The sequence below is a fragment of the Callionymus lyra genome, chromosome 9, assembly GCF_982586985.1.
Source record: "Callionymus lyra chromosome 9, fCalLyr1.hap1.1, whole genome shotgun sequence".
Classification (NCBI taxonomy): domain Eukaryota; kingdom Metazoa; phylum Chordata; class Actinopteri; order Syngnathiformes; family Callionymidae; genus Callionymus; species Callionymus lyra.
This window is the reverse complement of record NC_141826.1, coordinates 13224815-13245848: the sequence shown is the minus strand read 5'-3', so window position 1 is coordinate 13245848 and position 21034 is coordinate 13224815. Positions and strand designations below refer to the sequence as shown.

The window sequence follows — 21034 nt, the reverse complement described above, 5'->3', positions numbered from 1 at the left end:
ATTAAACATGAGGAATTGTTCTGAAAAAGAATATATAGATAGGTAGAAACCGGCAGTTCATATGTGGAAATAGGCTAGAGTGCAATATCAGATGTTTCTGTGATATTCTGTGATAATTGATGCCCAAGTCAACAGTTTACTCAATTTACTTTAAGTGAATATGATCTGTTTCTCCAACAAAAATGCGGTCCAACATGTCGTACTGAGGTGGCAGATAAACTAGCTTAAAGTCATTCTACTGAAACCAGTCGGATCACTAGTTATAGCCGGAGGGTTTAGACAATTGGCAAGTAAAAAGGAAAAGGACATATCATCTTTCTCTAGAAGGTCAGGCAGTACTGGTAATGAAACTCATGTGGGAGGAGGGAAATAGACAATCGTGTTGGGTCCTCTTACATATATGTTGTTTATTTTAGCTGTTACAAGGAGCATTGGATGGTCAATTAAATTCGATCAAAAGCTCAAGGCAAAGCCGGGAAGCTCTGCTGCTCTAGCTTTTTTATTGAACATTTCTATGTTCAATTTATGCTTCATTTGTATATAAAAAGTACAAAAAAAATGCTGGACAAAACGGCCTAATAATAAAGAGAATATATCACAGGTTGTACAAATACTGCAGTTATGAGCTGTCAAGTGCATGCGATTATAACTAAAACTACTAGGTTATTATAAAGGAAATTCCAAATTCAATTTGGTAGGCAAAAAAAACACTGACATCTGCTGGCGGTCATTGGGGCTCTCTGTGACTCACACTGATTTCACTTCTGTATACACTAGCACAACATTTTATGTACAATCCACAATTATTTCAGACTTATTTTCAGAACCACACGTTGGCTTGGTGTCATCCACTATAAAAGATAGCAGCCAAAAATGTTACTGGACCTGTCAGGCAGGAAAGGTAGTTGGAGGAAACTGGGGACATTCCATTCAATTTTATTGATAGTGTCCAATCATTACAAAGTTTTAAAGTTCAAGTAAGATATTGGAGAAATGAAAAACAGGTCCCGGTGAATAAACAGTGGATTATTATTAAACTGAGAATTATGGAGCTTGAAATAAAATGGTCTGGAAAAAGAATTCCAACGTGCTTTAAGTTACTGACTGGTCGAGTAAAACTGTAATGTTTTAATACATTTAAGACCTTAACTCCTACCTCACTGCAGTCCTCGAGGCATATCCCACAATTCAGTGGTACAGATCAAAGGGCAGGATTTAACGAAAACAATACTGACAGTAGGGGGCACTGTTTCCCCCCATTTTAGTGAATTTAATGCAAAGTCCTTCACTATGTTACTCTATGTCTGTGATCTTTTGGTTTGTTTTTGCTCTTAATATTTAACTTGATCATGATTCTTCTTTATTTGTATCAGTTTGTAACTTTTTTCCCAGCAGATTAAACGAGAGCCTGCAAGACAAAACTGTGGGAATCACCTGCCGCGGTGACGTCATCCAGGTTAATGGTTAAACTCCACACCTGCAGAAACGCTAGTCGCTGACCGGAAGCCATTTCTCGGTCACTTCCTGGAGCAGAAAAACACTTTCGCTTTGATTTATCAAACTGCGATAACCGGCATGATTTTATTCGAGAAACACAACCGCGACCTCCACCTGTGTGCAGTGCTCGTATAGCGGGTTTCGGAACCTTGAAGATGGACCCACACAAGTACTTCATGTTCCGCCAGAAACGAGTTCTGGTTCTGGGGATCCTTCAGATCGCGTGTGCGGGGATCTGTGTCATCTGCGGGTTGATGGACGCAGCCTTCCGCAAGAACACGCCGCTGAGCTCCAGCAGGACCCCGCTGTGGGGCGGACTGGTGAGTCCAGGAGGTTCTGCTCAGGGACCCGAACCTCGAACTTGTTTTTTTTTTTCCTCCAGATCCTGGCCTGTCCCGGTGTTCTGGCGCTTTTTGCATCTCAAAGAAAAAACGCAATTCTGGTAAGTTTAGAAAACGTCATAATAAAATAAATTTAAAGTTTACATTTAAAAAAAATTAATAATAATAATAATCTCTATTTATATAGCGCCAATATCGACTTTACTCTATTTGGTTTAATTTTAAGTAGTGTTATTTTTCTATAATATGATTTGATTAATTTAGCGACAACTTTTTTTTTGTGGCCCTCGTAATGTCAAAGTATGATCATGTATAAATGGTTCTAATGCATTTAAAACGTTTTTTTATTTATTATTTTCATATAATATATAACACTTATTTACCTTTTCCCTCTTTTTTGTGTGTAATTTTTTTAGTATATATTAATCCCTCACAATATTTTTTTAAAGTTAGTTGAAGAAATGTTTTGAAAAAAACTCGTATATACAAGAATAAAATAGCAGCTGATTTAGCTTAAAAAATGTCACGGCCTAATGACGAATTTCCTTTTTTTTTTTTAAAGGAAATTCTCGTCTTTCTTTTTGCTCGACGGCCCCTAACAATATTCACAGAATTGAATGTGGCCCTTGAAGAAATTGAATTGCCCGGCCCTGCTCTAGACCTGTGTCCCTGGTGGGCCGCGATGGTATTGCAAGTGGGCCATAAAATCGTTTCCGTCATCTTTTTTGTGGGGGGGTGGATGTAATTATATAAAAATAAAAATACACATAGCAATGTTTTAATGTTAAAACTGGTTAACTTTTAAAAGGACATTAAATATTTTCAAAATTTATTTTCGTTATATTGTTTTTCCTTCAAGTATTATACATGTGAAAATGAAATGAGAACGCATTAAATTGCCTTTGTATTTATGGGGCCGGAGGTGGGCCGCAAAGTTTTTTGGGACTTAAAACTGGGCCCTGATTTGGAAAAGGTTGGGGACCACTGCTCTGCAGAGTGCCATCTAGTGGCCTTTCAAAGTTAAGACACTGTATCATGATACAGTTTCGAGAAGCTGATGCTGTATCATTAGGCCTCATCAACCCATTACTACTTGACAATGTTTTTCATCAATAAAGCAAAATTTAATCGATAATAATCATGATTAAAAAAAACAAATTAACAGTTAAGTCACTGTTTTTTTTTAAGTGACTTAACAGCCATGATCATGAAGCCAAAGTCTCAAGATAGTTTATTTGCTATTATTGACTTGCTCTTTTTGGTAGTGACATAGGGTTATTAGTATAAACGGTACCGCTTGTGATGGGGTCGATGTGGTTATAAAGCGTTTCAACAAATGGCAAAACTGTATTGATACTGTGTCGCTGAATACTGACACCTGCTGGACCTTAGATTGACAGGCTCAACAGACACCGATTTGGTGTTTTGGTTTTACTATTTCATATCTTCATTGAAATTTGAAATATCCAAGACGTTTTGCTAAAGTCAATAAATCATGTAAACATGTATCATTCTGTGAACATGTTAGTGAATGTGTTGTGAGTTAACTAAGTCACTTTGGCTCGTCAGTACGACACAGTCCTGGTATCGTTCACGTGACTTTCTTAAAGCGACACACACTGACACAGGTTTTGCCATATGATCTTGAGGCATAGGGTTTGCCGGACCCTTCACTACTAACCGACCTGTAATGCACATTAAATATTTAAAATTATATATATTTTTTTTAATGGACATGTATAAAGAAAAAAATCAAGAGGGTTCTTTGCTGCTGGAGGAGGAGAGAAGCCATTCTTACGTCACAATGGGCTTCACTCTCGTAACCTCTCGTTCGCCAAGATTTCAGACGGGGGAGAATTTAATAGCGTAATAACGTCAAACCATGGTCATGATGAGGGACTTACTGCATCTTGGAGAGGAAGACTCCAACATTTGAAATATGTATATATTTTCAATATCAAAATGAGGAAAAACATTCAGTATTTTGAAAACAATATGAGGCAAAATGACTGACTTAAAGTGCATCTTACGGCGTGGTTCAAATAAATAATCCAGTTTACACAAGCACTTTACTTCCTTTTTTCACTTTAAATTTTTCTAGGTGAGTGCGATGATGGCGGCGGCCGGCGTGTCCTGCGTGTCCGCGGTCTTCGTCTCCGCCTACGCCGGCCTGACCCTCAGTTACGGGGAGGATGACGAAGACGTCTTTCACCATCACGACAGTCCGAAAGTGGTAAATGCTCCATGCAGGGTTTACACATATACTTTGGGTTGAATCAAAACAAAATTTGCAGCTTTTAATTTTTCCTGTTTTAATAGTCTGTGTATGCATCGTATGGAACGATCTCTAGCACAAAAATAATGCTCTTCTTTGGCAGACTTTCGTGCTTCACGGGATGGTGAAAGGAGCAAACGCCACCATCCTGCTGAGCTGCACCGTCAGCCTGCTTCTCTGCTCCCTCATCCTGTACGTGGGCTCCGTCAGTCTGCCCTGCTGTGGCTGCTACGATTCCAAAACCGGATTGGTGAGTCCTCTACAACACAGTTGCTTATGTTTGATAATTTCTACATGATTCCACCTAACCACCTCATTCTTCCAAATAGGAGTCGCTTGTTCCTCAGTTTGATCCTGGAGACACGGAGATGGTTTTTACTCGACAAGGTGAATATATTACTCTCGACTGCATCGCCATTTGTACAACATGAAGGCGCTTGTGTGTGGCGTTTAGAGAACAAGATGATGTCGCTCAGGCAGAGGTGGAGGTGTATTGGTTTATGTTGATGATGTTACTTTTTAAAAATGTGAACTAATAAGCTGGTTGTTAGAGGTTAAAGTTGAATGTATTGGTCTGAATATAACACTGTCTTCAGCCATGTATTTTAGTGTGATTTGTATGTACCGTTTCCACATCTGATAAGAACTTGTTTTATGATAATAGGTGACCTTTGTATCAACTCGGGACAGCAAGCCAGACAGAAAAAAAGTTGAAACAAATTGCTGATAAGTACAATCTAACACAGATGGTAAATGGACATATGAGAATAACGAATACATCTGAAAACAACAGTTGATTTTAAATGTTTACAAATAACCTTAAAAGAATTGTGAGGAGATCTTATCTTCTATCTGGTCTTCCTGATCATAATTTCATTTTCTGCTCAAGAAAAATTAAGAGGCAGCAACCAACTACAAGCAGAAAGAAAAGGTAGATCCTGTCTTCATATAACCAAACATGTACAGCAACATCTGAAGAATGCACTTAAATTAAATTTTACTTAAATTGGTCTAATGTATTGGAGAATATGGACATTGAGATCTGCTCTAATAACTTCATCAAAAGTGTCAATTAAATCTTAACTCGGTTTACAAAAGAAGGCAAATGTAAAAAGCCTACAGATAACCTTGCCTGGCTTAACAGTGACTGTAGGAAGCTGATGAAAGAAAGCTCTAAAGAAATCATTGAAAACTGGAATTGCAAGTGATCAGAAAATCTTTACGTCACTTCAAAAAAGTGATTAAACTAATGGGTAAAGCTCTCTTTTTATATTGACATAATTAAAGGGGCAAATGGAAAAATAATATGTGAAAATCTAAATAAACTCTTGGTGCGTAACAATGACGATCATCTCGGGAATCTGCAGCTCAAAGTAAACGTGACTGATGACTTGGGCAAAGTTGTCAATATGTTTAATACATTTTTCATTAGCTCAATTGAAGAATTAACAAGGCACGAGGCTTAACTGTCCTGATATCCCATGTAATTCTATCGATGTCATTAAACCGATATTTAGTCCACAAGAAATCTCTGTCCCTGATGTCATTCAAATAATAATAACTCTAAAAAACTCTTAAGCAAGATACACATTTGGTCTAACAAATCACCTTGTGAAGCTTTACAAAGAGACAACCAATTAGTCTTACAAGTAACTTACCCATTATTTTAAAGAATCACAGAGTAATGGGTGAGAAACTAATATATCTAAATAATAGTCAGACCTCCCTCCACCCAATGCAGTTTGGGTTTAGGAAGCATCACTCCACAGGGACAGCCACTTCTAGAAAATGTAAAACATCTACTAGACCAGGGTGGTTTTGTGGGTGCTGAGCTGAAGCCAGCATTTGACACAATCAACCATAAAGTTTCAATCAATAAATTAACCGATTTAAATTTGTCTAACAATGTCCTCTCCTGAATTAAATCATATCTGCCGGGCAGAAAGCAAGCAGTACAAATAGATAATTCACAATCTGCCTTTCTTGCATGCACTGCTGGTGTCCCACAAGGCTCAGTACTCGTACCAATTCTATTCAGTCCATATGTCAATAATCTACCTGATGTGTGTAGAGCTGTAAAGGTACAGTTATATGCGGATGACGCCGTTAGTATCTCGGCACTAAATTAAACAGTTTATGTTTTTCTCTTGGCAGCCAGCAGATGGTGAACAACCATCAGTGCTGGTCAATGGTGAGAGGTGTGGTACAACAATTTAAATACTGTCTTTGATTCCAACTTCAAGCAGCATGTGAAGAAAAATCAGCATTTAATTAAGTTTAATCTGTCCAATTTTAAACATATTAGACCTGTTCTCACTACAGAGTCTGTTATACAACTTGGTTTTATACGTCACAGAATATCTTGAAGCCATTAAGTCTCTCATCAAGAGAACACTAAAAGAAAACAGAAAACCTCTACAAGTATAACATTTTAGATGTTGATATTTATCAGATAATCATGGATGCTTACCTAATTTTTAGAGTTTTTTAATAAACTTGCTCCCCCTCCCTTGATGGATTTATTTGATTACAAAGGCGCGACACTAAATTTGGCCAAATGGTGTGGTCTATCAGAGGCTCGCAAGAAACATCTTAAGACGTTTCTATTTGTTCAGGCTTTTCCTTGATTTTCTGGAACTCCTGCTGTGTTATCAGTTTTATCTTGATCTTTAAAGTATATACTTTATTGAATGTTGTTTTGATTGTTCAAGCGCTTTGTGACCCTGGTCTGGAAAAGCGCTATACAAATAAAAATGACTTACTTACTTACTTACCATGTCAGAAACTGTGACATCGATTCAGGATTTAAAAATTGCACTGAAACATTTGCTGAAAACTAACCACACATGCAGTTAGATTAGATAAATAAATGTATGTTTTCATCCAGCAGGTGGCGACAACAAGCTCTTCAACTCTCCAATTCAGTCGTTTCCTCCGGAGGAAGAGGAGACGAGGGGTTCATCCGGGCACCCTGCTTACAGTCGACTGACCTGACACATCATAATATGTAAAGATGATTCCGAACGATGGCTAAACTTTTATAAACTGAACTTTAAAAAAAAATAAAGACGACCACCGAGTCTGTGACGTTCAAAGCAATTTATTTTACAGTTCCAAGTGTAAAAAAAAAACTCAAGTTCACTCGGTCAGATGGCTTTAGATACCAGGAGTAAGGCAAATAAAAGGAGATAAGTGAATGTGCGTGAGAGAATTCAGTCCTGAGATTGCTTCAGAATAACGTTCTCTACCACAATTCTTACCAGTAAGTCACTCAGTATGGATGGTGTCGTGAGCCTGTTTACATCAAACATGTATTTTTTAACACTTTTTTACATTTACTTTTGTGCAATGGAGCTCCATTATAAATTACATTTATAATCGGTTTGTTGAATAGCTTGTTAGATATTAAAGTTCACTCACAGACTGCTTCCTGCATCACAAAATTAACATGCGTTTTCCTGATTCATACTCGTTATTCCTTTATATAATTATATAGGTAATTATTATAAACTAAACCATACACATTTAAAGCCATCTGTGGCCACATCATTTAGCAGGCTGGACTTCTATTGAAATCAAGTACCTGCTTTCAAAAATTCCATCAATAAAAATGAGAAAATCTCACTGGAGAATAGTGATTAACTTGACAACAAACCTCTCACATTGGTGCTTTTTTCACATAAAGCTTTGTTTTCACATAACAAATGATTTTAAAAATCGCTCTTAAAGCGATCTTAAGAAGAAATCACTCCTTTTATTTTATTCTCTTCACTTTTGCACTCTTTTTGTAGTTTCTAGTGTTCTGGTTGACACAGAGAGGCGCTCGATTTCTCCACCACAGCTGGAGGTTTAGCTTGGGTTATTTTTTGTTTTTGTTTACCCTCTTCTTTAAACTATTAAATAATATTTTAACATCTTAGAGGCAAGAATCCTCAGTTTATGCTCTTATGAACTTCTGAAGTTCTTTCTCTGGTCCCTGTTTTTTGTGGATTTGTCGATAATAAATGATAATAGTTCAAGTCTGTGGTGAAGTTGTCGTGACAAATGAGCAGTGAAGCAACAGCTGAATAGAACCTGAAGCACATTGAACATCAGCGTCGGTGCCTACGATATGATTTTGAAGTTGCTCAAAAAGAATCGTTATATTGTTAAAATTGTCACAGTGTTTTCTTGTTTTCAATCGGATCTCGCTTGATTCATTCATGTCTGAAGGTTTTCAACATTTTAACAGAACGATCATTAAACTGGCAACACCATCATTAAGTCTCTGTTTTCAGGGGGTTTTCACATTAGCATCCGCAGCCCCACCCTTTGGCTTCGCCACTGTCCGCGCTCTTGCTGCTCAGGTTGATGGTGCCACCCGCAGGCTGACTCAGCACCAGAGGTTTCTGGGACTTGAGCTTGTGAGCCACCGTCATGAAAATGGCCTCCACGTGGTCACTGTCGCCGGAGCGTCTGTCCCCCTGGCTGCTCGGGCTCTTGGCGGACGTCTCGAACACGGGCATGGAGTGAACGTCCGCGAACTGCTGCGCCACGTCCGTGCTGACCTGGACCGAGTCCTGGAGGTCGCACTTGTTCCCCACCAGGATCCTAGGGACCTCGGCCCCCAGGGCGTGCTGTTTGCACTCCTCGATCCAGGCGGGGAGGCTGCGGAAGCTGGTGGCGTTGGTGACGTCGTAGACGAAGACGACCGCGTGGACGTTGCGGTAGTAGTGCTGCACCATGGATTTTCGGAAACGCTCCTGGCCTGCTGTGTCCCACAACTGGATCTGCAATAGAAGTAAGTAATAAGTAAGTCATTTTTATTTGTATAGCGCTTTTCCAGACCAGGGTCACAAAGCACTTAAACAATCAAAACAATATTCAATAAAGTATATACTTTAAAGATCAAGATAACACTGATAACACAACAGTTCCAGAAAATCAAGGAAAAGCCTGAACAAATAGAAACGTCTTAAGATGTTTCTTAAAGGAGTCAGTAGACTCCATCGAGCGCAAAGAAAGAGGAAGATCGTTCCAAAGCTTAGGAGCAACAGCCTGAAAAGATTTCTCTCCTCTGGTCCTGAACCGTGTGCGTTGAACCATAAGTAGATTCTGATCCACAGACCTCAGAGCCCGAGCTGGGGTGTAAGGCTGGATCAGATCAGTGATGTAAGGAGGAGCCTGACCATGAATAGATCCTAAAGTAAGAACCAGAATTTTAAAGTTGATCCTGAAAGAAACTGGAACCAACTGATGCTTAAAGCGACCCTGGATATTGAGGCGGCTGCTCCTGGATTCAACATGTGCATTTCAAATGACAGCAACTCAATTAAAGTTCATCCTATGCAGAAAAAAGTATACAATATCTTCCTTTAACTGCTGCTTTAGACGCATATAAAGGATATTATATTATCCATCACCTAAACACAGACCACATTCATCTACATGCGTCAAGAGCTACACATGATTATCAATATAATAACTCCTTTTAGCATGAATGATGGAAAAAAAACCTGCTAAATGCTCATAGCTAAAGGGATGAGTTCACTGAGAGGTTGTGCACAACACATGAAGGATAGGGTTTATTGAGTTAAAAAACAGAGTAGTAGCTGATTTTTAATCTTTGATAAAAAGTGTCTTTGGACAGTTTTCAAGGGACAACAATAGCCAGGCTGCTCGGTCCTACTACACAAGATAGAAAACACGTGGACTCAGCACCTAAATTAACAGAAAAACTGAGTAATAAAAATCCAACATTGAAAGTATTTTATAATAAATATGTAGAATAGATAAGTTTCCTTGGTTGTGTATTTATAGAGCTACGAAATTTAGTTTTTTTGTATTTCCCAACCATATGTATAGAATCCAAAGCATGATCTAGCTTTACATAATGGACTTGCTCCTGCTACTAGCACCACTGTAAAGAATATTGGTGTCTGCTTTGATGAGGACTTATCATTTAACTCACACAAAAAATCTCACAGACCGTTGAAGACATATTCTAAATTACTTTCCTATAGGTGTATCCATTGATGAGTTGAATGTATGACCTTTGTGTAATCAACTGTTAAACATTGATAATGTCATCTCTCATTCAGATCTTAAACATCCTGTGTTGTGTTTTACGACAGCTCCCTTCCTCACAGCAGGGGTTATGAAGTTTCAGGGCTCAGGGGCTCTGGCCAACTGTGTCTTAACTTTTATGGCCCTTGGTGACATGGCTTAAAGGTGACTGTGAAGATAACATACTGTATGTATTGGGGGAGGAAGGATAAAGCCACGGTAACAAATGTTGTGATTGTTTAGACAAGGATGTTCCCGACTTTTGAAGTATCAAGACACAGAATTGATGGTCCACGAACCTGGTTTGAGATAACAGGTGTGAAGGAGGTCAGGAGATTCTTTGTTTAGATTAGTGATCAGATCAAACAACATCTGTTGTTCATTATGGAGTCAGATTTGGGGAACTTAACTTATGATGGGAGTGTCTTGAGTGTCTTGAGGGCTTTAAAAGACGAGACGATCTAAAGATTAAGGGCCACTCTCTGGGAGGACCTGGGTGAGCCAGGATGACTGACAGAGACTGGACCAAGCGCTGGAACTGTGGTATTTCTGAACAATTTGAATAATTTGCATTTCTTTGTTTAACTATTGTATTTAAGGTCTTGTAAGGCCTACTTTGGTAATCATACTTTGTTATTAATAAATTGACTGTTTTAATTCTAAAATGTCACTCTTCCTTGGATCAAACGAATGCGCAGAACTCATTAGACAGGAAAGAGATTTGAGTTCCTTTAAATTGGTGGACCCTCGACGTGATCCAAGGAGGAAAAGACGATTCCGGTTGAGGTGACGGGGCCTGGATTCCTGGACTCAAAAATTACAAGCTGCGCAGCATAAAACGGTAAGAAGACACCACTTTATTGATTAGAAGTCTTCTTTTGAGTCCAGATCCAGGTTTCGTGGCTGAGATCAAGATAAATTTAAATTTAAATAAGTATAGAGCAAGGTGTGTTTGATTGTTCGGAAATACCAGAGGTTGATTGTTAAATTTTGTTGTTGTTGTTAAATATGTGTAAGGAAAAAGGTCAGATGTGCTGCTTTTGATTTGAAATTTTATAAAGTAAGAAAATAAGGGTCATTTTTGATTTAATGAATCAAGTTTTATGAACCTAAAGGGTGTCAACATAAATAACTTGTTCATTGAATGAGAAATGATCATAAGCTGTTAAAATTGATAAAGTTAAAAAATAAGGGTCATTGTTGATGCAATGAGACAAGTTGTATGAACCCAACTTGTTCATTGAATTAAACATGATCATAAAATGTTAAGATTAAATCAATAAGGGTTGTGACTACTTTCACGATCATAGAAAAGCAGACACATCTGGAAGAAAAAATAAATAAAAATAGATAAATAATAAAATTAAAATCAAAATAGAAATGAAACAAATATTTTAATAAAGGCTTAGGCTTAAGACGCCTAATATTGATTGGGAATCAATGCCTTTAAGGTTTGGAACCTGCGTTCTCCTCGGGCTGGGCCCGGAGTATTGAGTTGTATCAATAACTTGAAGAACCGAAAAAGGTTGGAGGCCTTGGGGTCTGATCCGCCCCTTAAGAACCCAAGGAGTTAGACTCCAAGTTCAAACTAGGTTGAGTCTTTATAAAAAAAAAAAAAAAAAAAAAAAAAAAAGGTTAGGAACCTGCGTTCTCCTCTGGATGAGGCCGGAGTATTGAGTTGTATCAATAACGAGAAGAACCAAAAGGGTTGGAGGCCCTGGTAATTTACAACCAAAAGAACCCAGAGTGGGACTCTGTGTTTGAACTAGGTTTAATTAAAGACGTCATTTTTGTTAGTTTTGTTTTGCTTTGTATTGTGATAATAGCTTGATTTTGTGTTGTTAAGAAGTTAATTTTCTATGAAGTTGAAATTAATCTGTGGTTCGAAGTGGAATTTTGGGTGCAGCCTGCTGAGCTGAGGAAAAAACCTACAATCTTGTCCTTTTTTAGGTGAATCCCTGGACTAAAACGCAGAAAGGGCGTTGATAAAACAAATTCTCTTGAACTAAAACGTATAACATCTTTAATGTTACGTTTTTCTTTTCTTTCCATATTCTCTTGAAAAAACGATGCTTCTGTGAATGTTACGTTCTCCTTTTATATTTCCTTTGATATCAAACTTACAGCGTCTTTGAACGTTGCATTTTTTCTTCTTTTACTTTCCTAATTTACAGCCGCTGTGCTGAGAAACGTCTGTGGACGTTTTCATTTCTTGTAACAAAATGAGTGTGGAAATTGACCGGGAGAAAGAATGGTTTGACTGGGGAATGGTTCCACGGTGTGGTGAATCTGTTGGGATGCAACTTGAAAAAATATTTGAGCAAATGAGAAGTTCTGTCCCAACAGCCAAGGATGCAAAGGAAGTTGAAAAAGAGGGTAAAAAGAATGTGAAAGAATGGCAGAGTACGGGATTATTTCTAGCAAATAATCACAGATATGTTGTGTTGAAAGGATGTGCAGAGAAATGTTGGAAGGAGAGTGTCTCTGAGAGGAGAAATGAGGGGGAAATTCCCCACAACCCCCGAAATACAGAAACACAGGAGAAACCTGGAACATGCAGGATCACGGCAAACATCAACGTCACTCGACCATCTGATCGACGGGAGGAAAGCAGACAACTTTCTAAAGCCAGTGACTTGACATGGAACTATTGACGACCCAAGAGACTTCTGACTCGGTAATATGAACACAAAAATACACTTATTATGAATGGTTTGGAAAACTAGGCCTTAAAATATTGTTATTGAAAATAAAAATTCCTATTAAAAATACCAAATTGATAAGAACTGAATACAATAAATTTCTCTAAAGAAAATAATTAAGATTATAGCGCTAAAAAATCCTATACCAATAAAAAGTAACAATAGGTAAAAAGATAAAAGCTTTTAAATAAATTAAAATAAAACATATAAAAGGAAATACTTAATATTTCCTTTGTTCCTCAACATCAGTGAAAAGACAAGAAACTAACTGTTAAAGATAAAAATGAATTTGAACATATTAAAACCAGTTCCATTATTGAACAGGCTCATTGTTGGACAGAGTTCTGTCATGGAGTAACACATGTCTTAACAGGGGGGATGGTAAGGTCAAAAGGACACTGTGTAGCAACAGGCATCCCGCCATACTGTGAATTTTACTTTTTGTAAATCTTAGTTTAAAAGCTTAAAAACACAACCCACATTGTATCATGAGGTTAAATCTAGTTGGTTTTATGGTTGTTCTGTGAATTTATGTTGCTTGACTCTATTTGGTTGGACTATGGAAGTATTTGTCTTGGCTGATAAAGAGTAATGGTTACTTGTTTAAATTGTGAGCTAAAGTTAGTCCTTGTTGTAAAGTTTCGACTCTGACTGAGATTGTTCTTTGTGGCTTGTTTGTTTACTCTGAGACTGTGTCAGCTGTTTTAACATCTAGGATTGTTTAAATTAGGTATATTTTTTAGGTTTTCAAGATCATTTTATAATTCAAAGCAAGTTCTGCTCCACTGAGTGTTTTCTTGTCCATGACATGAAATTAGACTGAACCTCTAGAGGGAGGAGCTCTATCTGTGGGATTGTTCACTACTTGTGGTTAGACTCTGAGATCTGTTCCTGCCCTACTAACACACTCCTTCCACTCTGTGACTTTTAACACAATTTTGAGACATAGTGTCCATCTAATTACACTTTTTCAAAAAAGCTTTCTTTTATGGAGATGAAATTTTCTGTCAAACAATCAAAGTACTATGGGTCACAGTGAAACATCAGAAAATGACCATTACTTTGACAAACAATTTTCTGGGGTCGGACAGTCATCACAACAAATGTTTGGTTTAAGAAAAAGGCAAAGTGGCTTCTCTCCCCTCTACTGTTATCACTCTCGCCCTATGAAGCAGCCTGATTCAGGAGAGTATGGAAGGCTGGTTCGCTTATGACGGGTAAGATCCTGACTCAAACCATGGGACAACCTAAGACAGGCACAGTCACGATTACTTGACCTAAGTCCCGTGAGAAGATTTCTCACTGATGGGACCATGCAGGTGATGCTGGTGAGCCGAGGTGGAAGAGAAAGTTTGTCAGAACCCTGTCTGATGATACGACGAAGCCACTCATGGGTCATGTTTTGCGAAACAGGCCAAAACCAATACATTGACTGATCCCATGAGGATGTTTGCAGCTGAAGAAAATCCTCCTTTTCTTGCATGATATTGTTTTCTTGACATTTTCTTGTCCGTTAATTAAAAGCATTGAAAGCTCTGATTTAAAATAGAAAAGGGGAATTCTCTGTAGAGAAGATTTTGAGATTTTTATTTTTGATTGGGAAGTGTAATTCTCTAGTAGAAGAGATTCTGAACAGTCATAACTGTGAGACGGTGTAATGTAGGGAGTTAGGAAATTTAAGTGAAATGGAATTGCATAAAAAACGGGAAGTAAACTATCCTTTTATCTGCTACTTTTGGAAAGAAAACAGGGATAAAAGGAGAGGAAGAAGATATATGGTTGAAAATGTAGTATCATTGAATTGGGATCATTTTTAGGATAAGTATTGCTACATTATATTCTGATTGTAAATGATTTGATACGCTGACTGGTTTGGAGTGACAGGCTTGACAACAGAACAATCTCAGATCTACTTTGAAGATGAAAGAGAAAACTTGTTAATTTGTGTTTAGGAATGTTGAGACTTTACCAACCAGAAGTGAATGAATAATCGAAGAGATAAAGAAGTTAATGAAGAAGTTGATTCTTAATTCAGTCTGTTGAGGTCTGTAAGTAAAAATAATTTTTAACTTAGATTTGAAAAGTAATGACGAGGCTTGATACATTGTCATTAGCGCTGATGGCAGTGAGATCATGTCCTATGAAGGATTTTATAGAAGTGATAATTGATAATACAATTAAAATGATTGATTTTCAGATTCTTTAGGGAACAGTTTGGTGTGTGTCATAAAGAAAAATATAAATACTTTAAATAACTATAAGGGGTTAGAATATTTTTGGGAACTTTTGATAATTGTTGATTTGAGGATTACTTTAAAATGGTTAAATTCTAAACTTAAACTGGAAATCACTTATTATGAATTTGATTTGTGTAAAGTTTAATAAAAAAAAAAAAAACGTTATGAGTCGATCAACTGGATAAATGAATTGAAGAAAGAACATTGAAAAGAAATAACCGCTTTATATTTGAATCATCAGTTTGATCAGATGATACTGAACTTATGCATTTGACTGACTTACAGACATGACATGACGTAGACCGAACACTGTGCATCTGCAGTGCAACAGATTTTGTGTCTGTGTGTTTGTGTGTTTGTGTGTCTGTGTGTCTATGTGTCCATGTGTCTATTTGTCTGTGTGTCTATGTGAGTGCCAGGATGAATCAAGTGCAAGAAGATGAGATCATGTGTGTTTGCACTGAGAGAAAGAAGCAATGAACACTAACATATTAACGGCATGTGATATGTGCATGTGCATGATTCAATTGATCATTGTTTTGATATTTGTCTAACGAAGTGAACAAGATTTATCCTAAAAGGTTCTAGGAATGCTGCACCTCAAGTGAGGTGGAGAAGAGTCCTCGTAAATCTCTTCTTTCCTCAATTCTGTGTGTGTGAGAGTGAGAGACACCCTTCACCCCCAAACGTTTATTTTGCAGGATCAGGTCGGAACCTGAAGACTCCATTTCACATATCAATGATGTTTAGTAACAGTGTTTGTTTCTAATGATGACTTAAATTCTCCAGGAGCAGAAGCAACACACCTGTCAGTAGTTTGGTGGTCTAGAGACACCAGGACCTTGTTGAGTGTGTTGTGTCTCATGATATTGTGATAATGTGTAACTGTCTTGTCCTTTGTGATGAACATTGTGCGCTTGCGAATTAACCTTCAATTTTATAGAGAAATGATTTGCAGCACTGATAGGTTTAAGTGTGGGACCTCCATGACTAAGGTAAGACCAGGAATTCATAACAAGAAAAGATTTTTCGAAATTTAGGAAGGTGGTGATAGCTGCCGCGAGACGATGCCTGGTTGAGTTTGGAGACTGTGCTGGGTGGGACCATGACTAAGAGCTCACCGCCGATATGGCTTTGAGGGTCTGAGAAAGGAGACCTAGTCCAGACGAACGGCGAGTCTAGCGGAGAGGTCGAAGGTGCCACGCTGGAGACAGGACCAGCGGAAGGAGGGTGTAACGTGAGACCAGACCAAACACGTGAGGGTTCTACACAGGAAGCTGTACCGGCTACATCCAAGTCCGGACCGGGTTGGAGTTCCAGGTGGACAGAAGATGCGTGCTGTCCCCAACAAGTGGTAGAACGTTACCACCAACTGCGGCCCTACAATCTGCGGCCCCTACTTCCTGTGGTCCCTGCATCCTCACTCCCTGAAGTCTCACTGCTTTTCACCAGCAGTGATCCACCCCTGCACCTGATGAAGTCTCGCTGCCAGCGATGACCTTTTCCACCACATCACTACCGCTTGATGGCAAATTTCCTGCTTTTGCCTATTTCCTTAAACCATTTTGAAATATGGCTTTCCACAACAACCAGCGGAAACACCCTACAATGCCTACATGAGTGCATTGTCCTGAGTCTTGAGCCCACATGGACTGGGGCGCTCAGGGAATTTCCATTTCTTTCTATCAAAAAGGTGCTGAATGGAATCCTGCGCCTCCACCAAGCGATCATGTCCCTCATTGAGTTTGTTTTGCTCATGAAATCATCTCAATTCACTTGATGAACTAAAAAGTTTGGAAGCCCACAAACGACATTGGTAGCTCGCTTGAAAACTCTTTGAATGATATCCCTTGTAATGCTGCCTTTCTGACACAAACTTGGGAATTAACTATTGAGGTTTTCTTGTTTAAGATTCACACTGGAAGTGATAAAATCTTGGTTGGTTTTGAACAAATAGATAGATAATGTTATTGAGATTTCACTGTAGCAATTGGTATTGTTCAGTGAAAGGAGGGTGTATGATTCATATCAAATGCACAGGTTAAATAGTTTTTGAATGCTTCCAAAAGTGGGAAACAGACACATAGGGTGTCCGTAAAAATTGAAAGATTGTATGAGATGATGTTTTTGGGAGTAATCTGTGAGCATGAATTTAGTTAGAAGCCACATTATATAAAAATAATAATAATTTGGAAAAAAGAAATGAGAAAAAATCTAATTGTATAATCTACAAAGTAGGGGATTTGTAAAATTTTTGCATATTATAATTCTCACGTATAAGGCCATATATGAAATTGTGTTGAGGTTTGGGGAAATACATGTAGAAATACATAGACCCTATGATTAAAAACTCCAGAATGAGTTATTAGAATAATTCGCAATATTTCCCATTAGAAAAACTACTAATACATAACTTAGAAAGTCTGGCATTTTAAAAATTAGTTGACATTTTTACATTTAAAACATTAGAAGCATTATTTTGAGTTAAGAATTGAGAACTAATCTTAAATATAGTTGGTTTCATTTATGTAAGCGAAATAATGAAAGAGGCTTTGTGACATAGTTTTGTAGAAACTGGTCAGTTTATAAATAAGATACATTTAAAAAATATAAATGAAAAGCTAATAACATTGAAATGTAAAATACCTAAGGATTACAAGGGGAAATGAATGAAATGTGAAATGATTTTGTTTTTATTTTTTGTTTAGAAAATTGATATTTTGGGTTTATTTCATGGATTACATAGGATAGGAAAATAAGTTTGGGCTTCAGCCTGCTCCTTTTTCGATTACAGAGTTTGTTTAAGGGTTTGTGGTGAGAAAATGGTGTGTAGAAGTTATGGAAATAACTGCAAACTGATTGATCATTTACCATGTACCAGATTTTGAGACAAAAGGTTTGTTTTGAACTTCAACATTTTAAAGGTTGACCTCTGGTTTCAGAGGTCAAAGGAGGGATTGAAGACATATTCTAAATTACTTTCCTATAGGTGTATCCATTGATGAGTTGAATGTATGACCTTTGTGTAATCAACTGTTAAACATTGATAATGTCATCTCTCATTCAGATCTTAAACATCCTGTGTTGTGTTTTACGACAGCTCCCTTCCTCACAGCAGGGGTTATGAAGTTTCAGGGCTCAGGGGCTCTGGCCAACTGTGTCTTAACTTTTATGGCCCTTGGTGACATGGCTTAAAGGTGACTGTGAAGATAACATACTGTATGTATTGGGGGAGGAAGGATAAAGCCACGGTAACAAATGTTGTGATTGTTTAGACAAGGATGTTCCCGACTTTTGAAGTATCAAGACACAGAATTGATGGTCCACGAACCTGGTTTGAGATAACAGGTGTGAAGGAGGTCAGGAGATTCTTTGTTTAGATTAGTGATCAGATCAAACAACATCTGTTGTTCATTATGGAGTCAGATTTGGGGAACTTAACTTATGATGGGAGTGTCTTGAGTGTCTTGAGGGCTTTAAAAGACGAGACGATCTAAAGATTAAGGGCCACTCTCTGGGAGGACCTGGGTGAGCCAGGATGACTGACAGAGACTGGACCAAGCGCTGGAACTGTGGTATTTCTGAACAATTTGAATAATTTGCATTTCTTTGTTTAACTATTGTATTTAAGGTCTTGTAAGGCCTACTTTGGTAATCATACTTTGTTATTAATAAATTGACTGTTTTAATTCTAAAATGTCACTCTTCCTTGGATCAAACGAATGCGCAGAACTCATTAGACAGGAAAGAGATTTGAGTTCCTTTACCGTCTACTTCCACCTTCGTAACATTTCAAAAATCAGGCACTTCCTTCCTTTGGATGCTGCTGAGAAACTCATCCATGCTTTTGTTACCTCCAGGCTGGACTATTGTAACTCTCTTCTGTCAGGATGTTCTAGTCTCTCAGAACTCTTCAGCTCATTCAGTACTCTGCAGCTCGTGTCCTGACTAAGATTAAGAGGCGCAAACACATTTCCCCTGTGCTGTCTTCCCTACATTGGCTTCCTGTAGAATACAATTTAAAATCATTCTCTTAACCTATGAAGCCTTACATGGTCTAACACCAACATACATTAAAGATCTAATCCAAACTTATCAACCCTCTAGGACCTTACGATCCTTAAACTCAGATCTATTAGTTATACCACAAATCTCCAAATGTAGATTTGGAGCCAGGGCATTCAGTTTTCAAGCCCCTCTGCTTTTACCGGCTTCAGTATGGAGGGCAGACACCCTCTCTATGTTTAAAAACAATCTTAAAACATTACTTTTCGATGAAGCCTATAACTAACCTAACTGTTTATCTTAGCTGCTATAGGCTGAGAATGCTGGAGGAGTTTTAGACATCGAGCTCTGTATATCCTTCTTTTCTGCATTACATTCATCACCTGTGCAGTTTAAACCCCCACTTTTTTATTTATCTCCCGGGGCCCCAGGGCTCCACCTCCAGAGCTGCTGCTGATCCAGGATCTTCACCACGTCATCAGATCCCGAGTTCTCTCCAGCACCTCCATGGACTCTCCTACACACTCCTCTTTTTTTATTCTCACTATATCCTCCCTCACTCTTCTCTTCATCCATCTGTCTAGCCCCCCCTCCATCCTTCCTCCCAGCCGGTCAAAGCAGGAGGCCGTCAACAATGAGTCAGGTTCTGCTCTAGGTTTCTGCCTTCTTAAAGGATGTTTTTCCACGCCACAGCTCACTGCACAGTGTTTTGTTTACTGCTCATTGTTGAATTGCCTTTCTCCACTATAGTCTTTCTTCAACTGTAAAGTGTCTTGAGATAACTTTGTTATGATAAGACACTTTAAATTGAATTGAATTGAAATACAGTTGTGTTACCATAAGTATTAATTATAAATTCCTTAAAACCTGAATGAGAACTAGGTTTAAATATATACAACATATTATTTATTTTTTGGTCCAATGATAAGTGTTTAATCCCCAAATAGTGTATACTACTTGGGGATTAAACACAACCACGAGATTTTTTAAATATTAGGATATTGTCATACACTGTATGCCAATATATTTTAATATATATTATCTATAACAACGATGTTAGTTTATGTTTTTCTTTATGACGCGTCTCATCTATGAAATGTCAGCAAAACTCAAGATCAGAGGAACAAACCTTAATATTCTCGCCGTCTATCTCCACCAGCCTCTCCCTGAAGTCCACGCCGATCGTGGCCTCGGTCTTCTCGGGGAACTTGCCCGCACAGAAGCGGTACGTCAGGCAGGTCTTCCCGACGCCGGAGTCTCCGATCACGATGATCTTGAAAATCCTGGTCCTCGGTGGAGGCAGCGAGGAGCCGGTCAGCGAGCCGGGGATGTGTCCGCCCTCCGCCATGTCTCAGGGACAGGACTGGACCTGGAAAAGGTGCAGCCGATCCGAGCCGATCCTCCCTGCAGGCACTTGGGTCACAATCCTCTGGAGCTATGGCCGGAAACGACGCGTCAGAATCCCGCCATATGTCGCAGTTGTCGACGTGTGTTTTTTTTTTATTTTCTAGGAGTTGTCATGTGTTGTTTACGGCCTCAGGTGAGACTGGAGATGTAAACAAACGGAGATCCACAAGAGGCCACGTTTACCCCCCACGGATCTCGCGAGATCAGTTCTTCTTCTCGTGCTCTTTGTATTACTGCCCCCTTTTGGTCAAATTGGAGTATAACTTCAACTCAACGAAAAGCTAAAGCAAACATTAAAAGTAATAAATAAGAAAACGTCAAATTAGAACACGTTTTTTTCTTTTATAAATATTAAGCTTTAAAATAATAATAATTTATAATGGAAAATAAACAAATATGTGTCGCCATGTATTTCACCATTCTACACTATATGAGTAACTTATTTAATATTTATCCAATAACCGACTCATCAAACTATTTAGTGATAATAAAAAGACATTACACCAGCATTAAAAACAGTGACAA

The 21034-nt window shown here is 38.3% G+C and overlaps 2 protein-coding genes across 3 annotated transcripts; one reads left to right on the top strand and one right to left on the bottom strand.

Moving 5' to 3' along the window:
• Window positions 1–1488: 1488 nt before the first annotated feature.
• LOC148071873 (uncharacterized) lies at window positions 1489–7139 on the top strand. 2 transcript variants are annotated; one of them, XM_087799824.1, is made up of 6 exons: window positions 1489–1817; window positions 1880–1939; window positions 3940–4071; window positions 4217–4363; window positions 4443–4500; window positions 7004–7139. In XM_087799824.1, exons 1-6 carry the CDS (start codon window positions 1653–1655, stop codon window positions 7105–7107), a joined length of 666 nt encoding a protein of 221 aa, XP_087655950.1. In that variant the 5' UTR covers window positions 1489–1652; the 3' UTR covers window positions 7108–7139. The 2 variants fall into 2 exon arrangements, with proteins under 2 accessions (XP_087655950.1, XP_087655948.1); XM_087799822.1 differs by having other exon boundaries at window positions 7001–7139.
• A 58-nt stretch (window positions 7140–7197) lies between these two features.
• On the bottom strand, window positions 7198–20678 carry rab33ba (RAB33B, member RAS oncogene family a). Its single transcript, XM_087799821.1, has 2 exons — window positions 20232–20678; window positions 7198–8882 (listed from the first exon to the last, which is right to left on the bottom strand). The coding sequence occupies exons 1-2, from the start codon at window positions 20448–20450 to the stop codon at window positions 8403–8405; spliced, it is 699 nt and encodes a 232-aa protein (XP_087655947.1). The 5' UTR covers window positions 20451–20678; the 3' UTR covers window positions 7198–8402.
• Between the last annotated feature and the right edge of the window lie 356 nt (window positions 20679–21034).